Source organism: Oncorhynchus kisutch, unplaced genomic scaffold (assembly GCF_002021735.2).
Source record: "Oncorhynchus kisutch isolate 150728-3 unplaced genomic scaffold, Okis_V2 scaffold1251, whole genome shotgun sequence".
Lineage (NCBI taxonomy): Eukaryota > Metazoa > Chordata > Actinopteri > Salmoniformes > Salmonidae > Oncorhynchus > Oncorhynchus kisutch.
This window is the reverse complement of record NW_022263196.1, coordinates 58,255-73,703: the sequence shown is the minus strand read 5'-3', so window position 1 is coordinate 73,703 and position 15,449 is coordinate 58,255. Positions and strand designations below refer to the sequence as shown.

The 15,449-nt window shown below is 42.9% G+C and overlaps 2 protein-coding genes and 1 long non-coding RNA gene across 3 annotated transcripts in view; all 3 read right to left on the bottom strand.

Annotated features, from left to right (window-relative positions):
- Window positions 1-1,680: 1,680 nt before the first annotated feature.
- LOC109884255 (uncharacterized) lies at window positions 1,681-2,147 on the bottom strand. The gene is made up of 3 exons (XR_004208121.1): window positions 1,954-2,147; window positions 1,837-1,876; window positions 1,681-1,708 (listed from the first exon to the last, which is right to left on the bottom strand). It is a non-coding gene; the product is annotated as an uncharacterized LOC109884255 (long non-coding RNA).
- A 318-nt stretch (window positions 2,148-2,465) lies between these two features.
- Window positions 2,466-3,799, bottom strand: LOC116365470 (B-cell receptor CD22-like). Its single transcript, XM_031818089.1, has 3 exons — window positions 3,672-3,799; window positions 3,033-3,200; window positions 2,466-2,807 (listed from the first exon to the last, which is right to left on the bottom strand). Exons 1-3 carry the CDS (start codon window positions 3,797-3,799, stop codon window positions 2,543-2,545), a joined length of 561 nt encoding a protein of 186 aa, XP_031673949.1. The 3' UTR covers window positions 2,466-2,542.
- Window positions 3,800-3,864: 65 nt separating this feature from the next.
- LOC109884254 (uncharacterized) overlaps window positions 3,865-15,449 on the bottom strand; it is a 28,918-nt gene continuing 17,333 nt past the window's right edge. Inside the window, exons 2-7 of the mRNA XM_031818088.1 lie at window positions 7,448-7,525; window positions 7,007-7,351; window positions 6,630-6,842; window positions 5,443-5,769; window positions 4,102-4,320; window positions 3,865-3,959 (exon numbers count right to left, since the gene is read on the bottom strand). Coding sequence (XP_031673948.1) covers window positions 3,865-3,959; window positions 4,102-4,320; window positions 5,443-5,769; window positions 6,630-6,842; window positions 7,007-7,351; window positions 7,448-7,502 — 1,254 coding nt within the window. The 5' untranslated portion in view covers window positions 7,503-7,525. The remainder of the gene's footprint in view (window positions 3,960-4,101; window positions 4,321-5,442; window positions 5,770-6,629; window positions 6,843-7,006; window positions 7,352-7,447; window positions 7,526-15,449) is intronic.

Below are 15,449 nucleotides of genomic sequence, written 5' to 3'. Positions count from 1 at the left end.
TTTCTAATGATTCATTTGCCTTGTAAAATGATAAGATTGGATTAGCTAACACAAACGTGCCATGGGAACACAGGAGTGATGGTTGCTGATAATTGGCCTCTGTACACCTTTGTAGATATTCCATTAAAAAACAGCCATTTTCATCTAGAATAGTCATTTACAACATTAACCATGTCTACACTGCATTCTGATCAATTTGATGCTATTTTAAGACAATATTTTTTGCTTTTCTTTCAAAAACAAGGCCATTTTAAGTGCCCCAAACTTTTGAACGGTAGTGTCACATACTGTATTTATCATTAGGAGAACCATCTAAATTCATTACTCAGAAGTTTAAACTCATTGTCTCAAACCTTCTATATAAGAAAGCATAATGATAGTAAGAGAATAACATTGTGAGGCCTAGTTTGGTTTGATGCTGTGCTCTTCAGTCCAGGTTCTGTGGTGGTCTCTTCAGTCCAGGTTCTGTGGTGGGTCTCTTCAGTCCAGGTTCTGTGGTGGGTCTCTTCAGTCCAGGTTCTGTGGTGGGTCTCTTCAGTCCAGGTTCTGTGGTGGTTCTCTTCAGTCCAGGTTCTGTGGTGGTTCTCTTCAGTCCAGGTTCTGTGGTGGGTCTCTTCAGTCCAGGTTCTGTGGTGGGTCTCTTCAGTCCAGGTTCTGTGGTGGGTCTCTTCAGTCCAGGTTCTGTGGTGGGTCTCTTCAGTCCAGGTTCTGTGGTGGGTCTCTTCAGTCCAGGTTCTGTGGTGGGTCTCTTCAGTCCAGGTTCTGTGGTGGGTCTCTTCAGTCCAGGTTCTGTGGTGGGTCTCTTCAGTCCAGGTTCTGTGGTGGGTCTCTTCAGTCCAGGTTCTGTGGTGGGTCTCTTCAGTCCAGGTTCTGTGGTGGTTCTCTTCAGTCCAGGTTCTGTGGTGGGTCTCTTCAGTCCAGGTTCTGTGGTGGTTCTCTTCAGTCCAGGTTCTGTGGTGGGTCTCTTCAGTCCAGGTTCTGTGGTGGTTCTCTTCAGTCCAGGTTCTGTGGTGGTTCTCTTCAGTCCAGGTTCTGTGGTGGGTCTCTTCAGTCCAGGTTCTGTGGTGGGTCTCTTCAGTCCAGGTTCTGTGGTGGGTCTCTTCAGTCCAGGTTCTGTGGTGGGTCTCTTCAGTCCAGGTTCTGTGGTGGGTCTCTTCAGTCCAGGTTCTGTGGTGGGTCTCTTCAGTCCAGGTTCTGTGGTGGTTCTCTTCAGTCCAGGTTCTGTGGTGGTTCTCTTCAGTCCAGGTTCTGTGGTGGGTCTCTTCAGTCCAGGTTCTGTGGTGGTTCTCTTCAGTCCAGGTTCTGTGGTGGGTCTCTTCAGTCCAGGTTCTGTGGTGGGTCTCTTCAGTCCAGGTTCTGTGGTGGGTCTCTTCAGTCCAGGTTCTGGTGGGTGGGTCTCTTCAGTCAGGTTTCTGTGGTGGGTCTCTTCAGTCCAGGTTCTGTGGTGGGTCTTCTCATTTCTCATAATCGGAGAGCTCAGTATCTGAGGGCTGTGTCACTGCGAAGGTCACTGCGAAGTCCCCTCACATTCTGATAGAAGACACATTGAATGAAACACTTTACAAAACCACTTCCCTCTAAACACTTGTATTACACGGACACACAAACTGCATTATAAGAGACTTACTGCCAGGGTGTCATACTCTGGTGACCTGGTCTTCATGTTCAGAGCTGTGTACGTCTTACGTTTAGGATTAGGATGGACACTCTGTGGAGAGAGACACAGAAACACAAATACGCAATACTGCATAAAACACAAATACATTAATTAATTTCGCTTCCTGTCTTTCTGCTGTATTGGTATTGAAATAAACTTTGGTTGGTTGACATTATTACCTGTGTGTCTGATGTGGCATCACTTCCTCCTGTTGATCTCCTGTAATGAGGGACGGAGTGAGTTCTGCTCTCTACTGACCTTAGTGTAAGATAAGTACATGTAAATGTCAGACTCACCTCTTCAGAGTGCAGTAGATGTTGACTAGAAGAGCTCCAGCAGTCAGGACAGCCCCCACCCCCACCACAGGAAACCAGGGAAACGCTGCTGCAGTATCATGAGGTTATAAATGCATGGTGGAGACATGACATAGAGGAAACCAGGGAAACGCTGCTGTAGTATCATGAGATTCTAAATGCATGATGGAGATATGACATAGAGGAAACCAGGGAACGCTGCTGTAGTATCATGAGATTCTAAATGCTTGGTGGAGATATGACATAGAGGAAACCAGGGAAACGCTGCTGTAGTATCATGAGATTCTAAATGCATGGGTGGAGATATGACAGAGGAAACCAGGGAAGAAGAAAATGAACAATATTTATTTATTATATATCATATAGGATGATAAGTGTGTAACATTACTAATTATATATCATATAGGATGATAAGTGTGTAATATTACTAATTATATATCATATAGGATGATAAGTGTGTAACATTAATAATTCTATAACATATGGGATGATAAGGGTGGTAACATTACTAATGATTCTTTATTGTTGTTGACCTGTGTGATTGTCAATGAATAGATGAAGATTAGGTGAACTAACACTGAACGTCCACAAACCACAGGGGAAGAGTTGAGACGTCCATATTTAGTATCAGCCTCACAGTAATTTCTCTTCTGTCCTCAGAGCTGATCTTGGTGATGGTGTAACTCTGTCCTGATGATTTTGGTGAGGTTACGTTCTTCTTGTACCAGGTGTATTTGTCCACAGGTGGGTTGGCATCACTGCTGCAGGTCAGAGTCACTGAACTGCCCTCCACTATTTCACCAGAGGGTTTGACACTGAGGTGGTCTTTGGGCCATCTAGTAAAGAGGATGACAGAAAAGGTAAGAGTACACATAGTATAATGCAACAATGTGTACTCTTACCTTGCTTGCGAGGGGGGGGCAAATAAAACCACCCGCAAGCCAAATTCGGCCTGTGGACCACCAGTTGTGTAAATCTGGTCTATGTCATGGAAAAAGCAGGTGTTCTAAATGTTTTGTATACTCAGTGTGTAGTTCTAGAATTATATCCCACATACTCACATCTGACAGTGAGAGTCTTTTGCAGCAGAGGCGAGATCCTCCTGGCCGTTTACAGCACAGGAGTATCTGCCTGCATCCTCACTGCGGACTGGGTCTAAGATCAGGTACTTGGTCCTCGTGACTGAACAGACGTTGTCCGTTCTTGTACCAGATGTAAGAGTGGTTGTCCTGCAGAAAGCATATGGACTCACAGAACAGACGAAGACACATTCCCTCTATGATGTTGGTTGGATCCTTAAACAGCACCTGAAGACCTGGAGTAAAAAACATCATTAAAACCCTGAATCACCTGATCTATTACAATAAACAAAGACTTTCCTACACAGAAGGTTCCTATTGTATCAATGTAAAAAAAGAAAGACATCAACACCCACAGCTGCATTGTCACTGTGGCAGGAACAGGGTTCAACAATTCTGGTAACTCTCCCAAAATCCCCATGTTTCAAGAATATTCCCAGAATCAGAACGAATTAATCTCCAAATAGGATTTCTGGAATTTGGGGAAAGTGTTGAATCACCAGGCAGGAGTCACATTCACCTGAAGGTTGTGAGTGCAGTGTTACCTGTGACAGTCAGAGTTGTTCCATGGAAGCTGTACCCCCCATCCTGAGGTTTGTGTGTTTGAATATGAACTTGTACTCAGCAGAGTCCTCCTCTCTCAGATCTGTGATTCTCAGGATGGAGTGACCTCTCTCCTTCTCTCCTGCATACTCCACACGACCTGCATACCCTGGGTCTGTGGTTAGGTCCCTCAGGGACCAACTCATCCTTCCAGCTGGAACTCTGTTTAGAACTAAACCAGAGTGTTGATGTGATTGTATCATAACCACTGTCATACATGGAGGATATATCCACTGTTGGACCCCTTCAAGGCACAGACTCCCTGATGGGGGTAAGTCACACTCCAACAGTTCTGACCACGGACACCTTAAACAATAACATGACAATATAAGGTTTTCTGTATTCTTTTCAGATCTTTCTGTGTGATGAGTGTTTCAGATGTGTAATTCACCAACATGAATGAATATAGCCTAATGAGCAGGAATACTGTAGTGGAATCTGCACTCACACACTGCAGGAGAGTGGAGATTCTCATGGCCTTTTACAGCACAGGAGTAACTGTCTGTGTCTCTAAAGTAGTCTGAGTACAGGCTGGAAGTGTCCTCCTTTACTTTGTGTCCATTCCTATACCAGATGTAGGTGGGGTTGTCAGTCAGAGTACAGGTGGTGCTACAGGTCAGAGTCACCCAGCTTGAAAACAGTGAAGTTTTCATCTTTACCTGTAGATCTGGAGAGAAATACAACATGTGAAAATACTGTATGAATTTACTGAGTTCTCTTCTGAAGAAATGATGCAAGCCAGTCCTATTACAGTCTGTACAGACTATCATCCTGACCCTCAAACTGAATAAACACAAATCAAGATGTGTTGAACGAACCTACAATAACTAGACTATTCATTTTTGTTTGAATTCAAATTACGTTAGTCTGTAGATTGATAATGCACATTTGTATTGAATCTTGGTCTAGTATTTAACACAGTATCTATTACCTGTGACAGACAGAGTAACTCCGTGTCATAACTGCTTTCCTAAATCTGAATAAACTATTTTAGAGACAATAATGAGAGTCATTCTCTCTCTCGGGTCTCTGTTTCAACTACACTGAACAAAAATATAAACACAACATGTAAAGTGTTGGTTTCATGTTTCATGAGCTGCAATAATAAATCCCAGAAATGTTCCATATGAACAAAAAGCGTATTTGTCTCATGCAGCGTGACACATCTCCTACACAGAGAGTTGATCAGGCTGTTGATTGTTGCCATACAAGTGGTCTGTGGTTGTGAGGCCAGTTGGACGCACTGTCAAATTCTCTAAAATGACATTGGAGGCAGATAAATGAACATACATTAAATTATCTGGTAACAGCTCTGGTTGACATTACTGAAGTCAGCATGCCAATTGCACACTCCCTCAAAACTTGAGACATCTGTGGCACTGTCTTGTGTGACAAAACTGCACAATTTATAGTGGCCTTTTATTGTCCCCAGCACAAGGTGCACCTGTGTAATAATAATGCTGTTTAATCAGCTTCATAAAATGCCACATCTGTCAAGTGGATGGGTTATCTTGGCAAAGGAGAAATTCTCACAAACAGGGATGTAAACAAATTTGTGAGATGTACATTTTTCTGGGATATTTTACTTCAACTCATGAAACAAACACATTACATGTTGCATTTATATTTTTGTTCATTGTTCAGTAGGTCCTCTTATGTGAAATACTACATTTGGTATCACATACAGTGGTATGTATCACATACAGTGGTATGCAACATGTAATGTGTCTGTATGAATGCATTTAATAAGGTCATTACAGTAATAGATGTGAGATGTGAGACAGATTACCTGTGACAGTCAGGGAGACAGGTGAGCAAGCAAACTTGTCTCCGGATGTTATGAATCTAAAACGGTACCCAGCAGAGTCATTCAATCTCAGGTCTGTGATTCTCAGGGTACAGTCACTCTCCTTATCCCCAAGGTACTCTATATGACCCTCATACCCTGGCACTGAGCTCAGATCTTCAGCATCCTTATCAGACCATTTAGTAAACCAGAAAGCTTTTTTGATTTCATGATTACTGGGATATGTGTAAGAGCAGGATATGTCCACTGTTGACCCCTTCAAGGCACAGATCTTCTGATGGGTGTAAGTCACACTCCAACACTTTTGACCTGAAAGACAAGACAATAGAACACCTTAATATTACCTATAAACTTACGCTGTTATGTTCACCTGCAAGAAAAGTCACTCAAACAGAAGGGGGAAATACCAAAGAGTCACAAAAAAATACCAAAATAAGACCAGTTTCTAGGAGAGGTTGTGAAAGACACTCATGTCCATTGAAAGTTGACTAGCATCAACAACTGGAACCAGAGACACGAGCACCCACAATATTTGCCCGATAAGAAAAAAGTAAAAAACCTACACCAAACGTGAAGACAGGAAACAAACCAAAAAGTGGAGAAAAACAAAAGCAGGGAAGGTAAAGACTTGTTTTTCCAGAAATCAGTCAATCAAGTAAAGGTGTTGACTCTCCACATTTCTTAAACTTCATCATTTAAATATCACCTGGGCCAACACAGGTGAAATACCTTCCCACTAACCTGGTGGACAAGCGAGCACATGTGTAACACATACTGACTAACGAGGTGATCCCATCTCAAAAGAATAAACTAAAAGAAGTCAACACTGGTAGGAAAACTAGTTTTCACCAGTTAAAATCATATGCTGTGAAAGTAACAAGGATGTGACTAGTCCCTCAGCTTTGTAGTTTTTTTTCAATTTTTTTCATTTTTAAAAAAGTAGTGCAATGGTGTACAAGTGCAAAAACATAATGAAAGGTATCTGGTAGAAGTATATTCATCCATTGACTGCGTTTTCATGAATGTGATTATATATCTTGAAGCCCATTCAACACTGTGTGGCAAAGCATACGGAGCTAAAGCAGAAGTGGACGTCACATTCACAGAAAATTAAATAATGATCGTCTGACAACCTGAAACAAATGTTGTATGTAAAAGTCCACACTTACACACAGCAGAAGAGCGGAGATCCTCATGGCCTTTTACAGCACAGGAGTAGCTGTCTACATCACTAAAGGAGTCTGGGTACGAGCTAGAAGTGTCCTCCTTTACTTTGTGTCCGTTCTTGTACCAGATGTAGGTGGGGTTGTCAGTCAGAGTACAGGTGGTGCTACAGGTCAGTGTATTATACCAAAATCCAACAGTCAACTTCACCTGAAGACCTGGAGAAAAAAACCAATATCACTGTAAATCCCTTTATCACTGACTTATCACTCTAATACAAAGATGGAAGAAATCCTATGTTATACAGATATAAATACAAACCAAGACAATTTCCCAATCTCAATGGAAATCAACAGTTTAACTATATTGAATGTAACCGTACCTGTGACAGACAGAGTGACTCCAGGTTCGCCAGTATATCTCCATTTCCCAGTCTGATCTGTAAATCTGAACTTGTACGTAGCTGAGTCACTCTCTCTCAGGTCTGTGATTGTCAGGGTGTGACCATTCTCTCTATCCTTACTGTACATCACACGACCTTTGTAGTCTGGGTCATCACTCAGACTTACAGGACCCTCAGCATTATACTTGGTAAACCAGAAGGTTGTTGTGACTGTATAACCACTGGGATATGTGTAAGAGCTGGACAGATCCACTGTTGACTCCTTGAAGGTACAGATACTCTGAGTGGTGTAACTCACACTCCAGTCATCCTGACCCAGTACCACTGAAACACAACGGTATCAGAATTAAGCCAAGGCCAATTGGCTCACACTGATGCCTGTAGATTGACAAACATGTCAAGTTATGAATTAGACCATACCTGTCACAGACCAGAGAAAGACCACCAACACTCTTCCTGCTGTTCTCAAGGCCATTGTTGCATCTCCCTCCCTGCAGTCTTAGAAACATAAACAACAACTCACTCTATAGCTGGTGAATAACTCCACCTGATACATTGAAGTAGAATCTGTAAATGGGGTACAGGGCCTCATTACTGAAAATGAACCAGGCTCATATTGTGTTGTGTTGTATTGTGCTTTATGGTTGTCTATGTGAATACTGTCTGTCTGTACGTCTATTCCATTATGTATGTAATGTGTGTGACGTTTTGCATGTCTGTCTACGTCTGTCTATTTAAGATGATATGTATGACGCAAAAATTATTTGCTCAAGAATTCAATAAAGTCATGATCATCATCATCATCATCATCAACAACAACAACAACCACATATGGAACAGATCTGTAGTACTGTAAACACACATTTCTACATTGATTGTTCTGAAGCTGTTTTATTCTCAGAACCCCAAATTTAGGAGGATAAATGTTCAATCCTCTACGGTCCGTCAAGCTGTACAGCAGCATAAAGACTGACCACCAGGTTCAATGATAGCACCTATCCCCAAGCTGAGAGTCTAAACAGCAAGTGACTCACACACACACACACACTGCAGTGTTACAATACTTGTTTGCATGTCTTTTTTACCCTGGTTAATCATCTCATCCCTACGTAGATCAACACTCCTACACTGAGACACTTCATGAATACTGGCCCCGATGTAACAACCAAAACATAACAACGAGTAAAATGATACATTAACCTTCAAGTATTTGACTTATGACTAAAAACAAATAACCCAAAACTAATTTTCAATATATTGTCAAAAGTACTTACAGAGTGAAGTGAAGGGGTGAGGTCTTGTACAGTGAGTCAATTTACTGGTAGTGAGTGGTGTCGTGTCTTTGGCTATGCCGGATTAATTGCTAAGACATGCTATTCTATAAAATAATTTCTCTGTAATTAATATCACCTGATTGAGCTAATCAAATACATGTAATTAACTAGAGTCGGGCACCACAAAATAATATTTATAGAGCTGTTATCTTCCGAATAAACTCTTAAAGAACTAGTAATATTTTACATCCATAGCAGTCAACATTAATCTTCATCTTACTTCAGTCTCATCTGAAAGTTGTAAATTCTTGGTTATCTGCAAGAACCCTGGATAACAATTTGAATCGGCAATACAAAATTGGGTTTAATTATTTATTAAATACCTAACTAATCACACAGAATCACACATACACATACTTAAATCATAACTTGATTACAAATTGCCGTCATAAAGGAAACGTCCCTAGCGAGCGGAACAGATATGACAGCTTGTTACACAAAGGAAAAGGGGCTGGGTTGAGTGAAAGAGCGGAAGACAGGAACAAAGGCGAAGCTGTGCTATCGTAAATACAGTATCTTATGCATTCTAAATTACCGCCCATTTGGAAAAGGAAAATGCAATAAATATTTACTCTCAGCTGCGCTTCAGTAGGTTGGTGGTAGATGGAAGACCGTGTTGCCAAACCGAGTCCTCTGTCCTTTCAAGAATGTCTCTGGTGGTCACTTGGATAAGTTGTAGTAACGTCATTGTGTGGTAGATGGGATACTCTGTCTGTTCCTTCCTAACCTGCGTTTGCAGCTGCGGTCGCTAACTCAACGGCGAGGAGGTATCACTTCTGTCGTGAATAAGAGTTCAAAGTTCATACCATTCGCAACCAAAGCTCATGCTGTTGTTGGCTTCATTCTGTAGTTTTATCTGAACCATTCTGACATGGGATCGTCATCCTCATATCCCCGGAACAAATAGTTATGTTGTCGTCAAGGGCTTATATAGGAAGGGAGAGGAAGGTGTGTTTGAAAAGTTTTATAGCCCTTGTCTCTTCACAGGGGAGGGCCACTGATTGAGCAGCCCTATCTTATGAAAATCCAAATCTCACATTTTAGAAGCTAAAATCACATTTCATCCCATCACAGGTAATTTCATATTCAAACATTTAAATTGAACAACAATTCCATGTGAATCTGATAACTCTGATGTATAGACTATCCACTGTAGAGTTTGTCATCTTATCATTGATGAGAATGTCTCAGATGACAACCGAACTGACATAATATTCATTAAGTACCACTGCATATGTTCAATTGGTCGGATTACCAGAATATTGTTCATTTCCCCCCACATTCTGATGTTCCCAGAATCTCTATGTTAACCAAGTTTTTTTTAAACGTAACCTCAATAGGTTAGAGAAGGGAAAGGGGGGGAGATGTATTTATGACTGTCATAAACCTATCCACCAGGCCAATGTCATGACAGTCCCCCCATGTTGGATTCAATCTTGCGATTAACCTGCATGTTGCAAACCAACATAAAAATGACCGTGGGTTGTCCTGGTTGTGGTCCATCGATGTGGTCCCCATCTGGTGATCGACCCGGGTAGGGTGTCTGCAAAAGAAGAAGTCCGCTCCATGGCTGGACAGCAGATGTCCAGTTGATGATCGTTGTTGCAGTCCCCCCTCTGGTGTGGTCGACCCGGGTAGGGTGTCTGCAAATGAAGAAGTCCGCTCCATGGCTGGGCAGCGGATGTCCGGATTGGGTTCGCCGTTCCGGACCCGTCGTCTGGTCGTCCAGACTGGAAGATCTGGGCAGTAACTTAGGCAGATGTTAACAACGCACACACACTCATGAAATATATCATTGCATTTACTCCCAAATGAGCAGTGTTGTGGCACTAACTGATGGTTGTATGTGGAAGTTGTTTATGGCTCTATCACTTTCTATGTGCCGAAGAAAATGAAACAAAATGAATGAAAGCATAAACCAAACAAAATATAGTTATGCCTCCTTAATCATCTAATTGGACTGTATTCTATCTACGTCCATGGTCTTGGCAAAATGACCCTATCATGGCATTGTCTAATGTCATATCTAGGTCTTTCCTAATTTGCAGGGTGTTGCTTAGGGTACTATCCTAAGTTGATAAGTCTACAGCTGTGAGGCACAAGTTTTGGGCAGTCTACAGGGATGACCTATGGACTTCTGGGAAGAAAACTGGTGAGTGCTGTAGCTGTCGAGTTAAAGGCCTCAAAATAAATGTTCCACTTTACTAAGGCTGGTATTTTGCTTGTACCCTTAAGTGATCCTAGCATAAATCCTAATTAGATGTTCCGTTGTGCATGTGCGTTTATGCTTACACAAGCACACATGTCAAGGGAAGGAAATCAAGTATCCTGGCCGATAACAACTTGTTCAGAATGAGTCTGACGTAGTCAGGTAATTTAAGTCAATGCCTGAAGGTCAGTCAGAATTGGTGTCGAGGGAGTCTGTAGTGGTTTTACTACCAGTCACTGTCTTCCATTATTGTAGTGGCGGTAGGTATGAAGAAGTATACTTCATAGCTATGTTATCCACGGAGGAGCTAACCTCATGACGGAAGTACTCTAAGTATTAGACCAGTTGTATGTGGTGTGTATTGGAAATTTCCTGTATTTACCAAATCACCACACAAGTCAGAGTTATCATAAAGTCCATCTTTAATTATATGAGCTCCATCACAACCCTGTGACTCTCAGATCAACTCAGTGTCTATAAATGAATTCTCTGAGAGTCCTTACACATTGCAACTGAGAACCTTTATAGCAAAAACACACATAGCCAGACAGCATTGGCTATAAATTATCGTTCAGCTCTGTCTCCTAAACTATGTTCTTATCTCGCTCTTGGTACCACTCAGGACCATAAAACAAAACCTCACCAACAGGCATATATCAAATACACCCCTCCTGGACAAGATCACAGAGACACAGTGACTGGCACACAGACATTGTGGAGCCAAGAGATAATTGGTTCCCCCTCAATCATCCCTTCACATGGTTTAAAAGATATGTTTACATATGAAGACAAGCTTGACCTCTCCCCTCTCTGCGGCCCAAGTAACTATAACCCATGACAGAGAAAGGATAACTGCAAATGGCCACCACTATAGTACAACAAGATACATTCTATATGAGAAGTAACTCACAAGCATATAATGAAAATAAAACATTTTATCTATGTTACCCAACTATTCTGATTAATCCCCAACAGGTGTGATCATGGTTCATGTCTTCTAATAACTTTTCTCCTGAACGGAGGTTCAGCAAGGAGGTTCTATTTATTAGTGGCGTGTGAAGCCATTGGAAGAGTGCAATGGAGATTCCCTTCCCCGTGTTGCACTCTGAGTGACTCCTATGTTGCTGTTATCAAAAGCAATTTAACTTGTGAGGTTACTAATCCTCTTACTGAGTGTTGCTGGACTGACTATGGTATTGGTACTCAAGGGGTCCAGTTGTCCTACCGATTTATTCTGAAATGTTATCCTACTGGAATACATGATTAGAGCATTTTACTAGTTGTCTTGTAGTGACTACTACACATGGCAAGGAATGACTATTGTTGTCATTTGTTTTGGAGGTGGACAAGTCCACTGGACTCCCTTTAAGACCAGTGTGGTACACCTCAGTACTATCTTAGATGTTCTAAGATAATCCCCGTCTAGGGGCCTGTCTGCTCCTCACTGTTCTCAAAGGGGAGTTTGCAACTATTTGATTTATGCTCTAAATCTACGGTGTTGTCCGTAGCGTAGTCTCGAACCCCCCCCCCCCCCCCACCGGCCTCGATAATGCTCATCATGGGTCTGGGCTACTATTCCCCCCCTTTGTGTCTCGGGATCCCCCCACCAGCGGGTGGTGTTGGTATCCGAGGCGCAAACAAAAGTTCGGACCCTATGTACGAGTTGTCAGTGGCCGCGTTATTATGAGAGTGGCTGTAACCTTTCAACCAAATCTCCTGGTGTTTGTGCTTCAAAACCTTCAGTGGCTGTCGAGGTCTGTCAGTCACCACTGCGTCCGTGTGTGGCAACCTCTTCAGTACCTGCGAACTGAGACGAGGATATCGGTCTGTGATATCGCAAAGTGTTACACCAGTGGGAGTCATCGGGTCAGTTGCTGGACTGACGCCATTAGTGTCATTGTCAGGGTTGACCGTCCCCCACAAAGCGGAAGGTGTGTCATCGGAAGCAGAGTATACTCTGCGCATCGATGTTTTTCTTGCTGAGACGGCCGCAGTGCTGGCGGAAGTGTCCGAAGGGCAAGAGAAGTGCATCTCAACTACAGTATTGCACGACTGCAAGGAGGAGGGAAGTTGCTCATTCACAGAAACAGCTGGCTCGAAATCATGACAAGATCGGTCAATCAGATTGGCTGATGGAATGTGTTGAGATATCGTAATATCTCCTTGGATCGGATTCTGCCCCAAGAGGTTTCTAAACGTCTTTTTCCCAAGGGGTGCATTTGACAGATACCCCTTGTGAATGACTGCATTGCAGCTAGCATTAGGGGAGGACAGTGTGGTCGGTGGAGAAGGCACTGTGGCCTGTGACCATACCTGTTTGGTTTTCCAATCCATCAATGGGAGTAACCGATCCATCAAGTCTGCTCCAAGTAGCAGGGGTACAGTTTTGAGGCTGGTAACATACACAGGGTGAACGAGCGATACGTCCTGGAAGTGTAGTTTCAGCATGACTCTCAATGTGAGAGGTGAGGTAGTCTGAGGGACCCCTCGAAGTGTTGTGTCGCATCGTTCCACTTTTAACCAACTTTTAGTTGGCTTCAAATACCTTTTTAGCTCATCAAACAATGTTTGAGAGATGAGTGATATTGTCGCACCCAAATCAATTAGCACATGACAAGTTAAGCAGTCCTCCAGGACTGTTTCCATGTATGGGCTTTTCGATTCGTGTTTAGTGGACATATTCCCCACAAAGTGGAGTGGTCGTTCGCAACAACATGATGTGTCAATTCTGTTCAAGGTGGAAGCAGATCGACTTTTATGATTTTGAGTGGGCTTGGCTTTAACGAAGCGTTTGACCTTTTTCTTCACAACTTTTGTATCAGAGTCTATAGACAAAGCCTGTGGGCTTGTTTCTTGATCAAGCGGGCCCTGGATAGGGTCTCGAGTGAGAGCGGGAGAGATTTGAATTTTAACGTCTTTGCTATGGGTGTTAATTCCTGCGGACCTGGTGTCCGGTAATTCCCCGTCTAGTCCTTGTGACTTATCTTTTACCCTTTTCTCAAATGTTTCTCCCTTTAGTTCTTCACGTAGTGGAACTTCTGGAGAACATTGGTCTACGTTTTGATGATCCTTCAACCCTTTGTTACCCTTATGGTCTGACACTTTGTGTGGGTTGGGTGCAGGAACGTAGTGAACAGGTCGATTGAAGCGGTAGTCGTTTTGATGGCGACGTGCTTTACAGTTATTTCGACCAAGGAGGATATTGGAATCATGGTTTCGTGGTAGAAACTTTTGTTGTGCGTCATCTCATAACACTCCAATACCTGATAATGCACCCTCTGACTGGAGTGAGTGCTCCTCATCAAACTTCGAAACCTAGTGGTCAGGGCTCTTAGCGTTGCAAGCTTTTGATGCCTCAAAAGCTGTGCTTGCAAGCTCTCTGAGTTGTAAGATAGGCAAGCCAACATGGGCTGCAGGGCCCAAGTAGGTAATGAAGGTAGGATACATGTTCGACAGGAACATTTGTTTAAATGGTAACAGGTCTTCCATGCCTGTTTCAGTGAGTAGGCCAAAGAAAGCTGAACGAAGCCTATAATAGTAAGCTTGTGGGTGTTCATTCCGAGCTTGTTTGACTGTGTTAGCCAGTGAGCTATCATGTTTGCAAGTCGCAGAACCACTGAATTCTAATTTCAAAGCTGTGGCAAGTTTAGCGTAGTCATTTAGCACGTGTTGCTGTTGTAGGCGAATGAACCTTGTCACGTGTCTATTCGGCGTTCGCTTCAACACGTAAACCCTGTCAGAACCCGTAGCGTTCGGGTAGCCATCCAACGCGTCCTCTATGTCAGCTAGTAACGTCTCAGTATCGTTTGGCTGACCTGGAATGGGGTCAAAGGTGGGGAAATTATTGACGAGTTTGTCGAAGTATTCCGCGTCAAGCGGGCGGAGAGGGTTGGCTTCATCCTGTGGGGAAAGTGGGGCCGAAAGAACAAGAGGAGAAGCCAAGCTTTGGTTTTGTTGGCCAAGAGGTGCCATATTACTCAGTGCCGAATGGCCGAGAGAAGAAGACTGAGGGACACATGATGGAGTCAATGTCTGAAACCTATCATCTTCACTCCTTTGAGTGCAGGGCTCCGGTTGCTTGGATGGGTAGTCACGCTGTGGAGCGTGTCCATTCTGGATTTCCTCTAGATGGTACCTCAGGGTGGTATTTTGCTGCATTGCAGAGTCCACTTGAGCGCTTAGAGTACTGATTTTGGACACGTGAGTGTCGCACTTGCTCCTTTCGGTCTCAAACTTATCTGTCATGGTTTGCAGATAGAGGTCTTGAGTACGGAGCGAGAGATTCAGTGATAAGATTTCTTCCGCTTACTTAGAAATCAAGGTTTCCATCTTCATCACCCGAGTTCTCTCATCATTCATTTGGTCACCGACTTCAATGAGTTCTGCTGATTTGGCATCCAACTTAGTCATTGTGTTCATCAATTGATTGTCTTTGGTCTGCAGAATTTTGAGTAGAACTCTGAGTAACGTTCAACAAAACTGCCTGCATGTTATCAAATTGCGCGCTCCTGTTTGTAGATAACTCAACAGATTCATCTAGTTCGGAGTGGACAACATTGTATTTAGTTTTGGCTAAATCGAGTTTGTTGAAGAGTTTGTGCTCGTTCATCGTCATAAGTATTTGCAATTACTTTTAATTGTTCAGATTTCAAACGCAGTTTCTCGACTAGCAGAATGTTTTCATTTCCTGCTTTTGTCAATAGTTGCTCAGTTCTCTCCACCTGTCCCCTCATGTTAGCCATGTCTGGCACATGCTTCAGCTGTGCACTGTGGTATTGGACCGATGTCACATTTTTATAGCGATACATCAGTGCAAGAGTGGGGAGAACCGTCACAAAGCCTGTTGATTTCGATGGGTTGATGGTTGATTTTGGAGAGC

Coding starts and splice junctions, on each gene's coding strand:
- LOC116365470 (XM_031818089.1), bottom strand. CDS start 3,799: ATGAGTTGGTCCCTGAGGGACCTAACCACAGACCCAGGGTATGCAGGT. Junction 3,201..3,671: donor AGAGAGGAGGACTCTGCTGA/GTACAAGTTCAT, acceptor TGCTTTCTGCAG/GACAACCACTCTTACATCTG. Junction 2,808..3,032: donor AAAGACTCTCACTGTCAGAT/GTGAGTATGTGG, acceptor CCTCTTTACTAG/ATGGCCCAAAGACCACCTCA.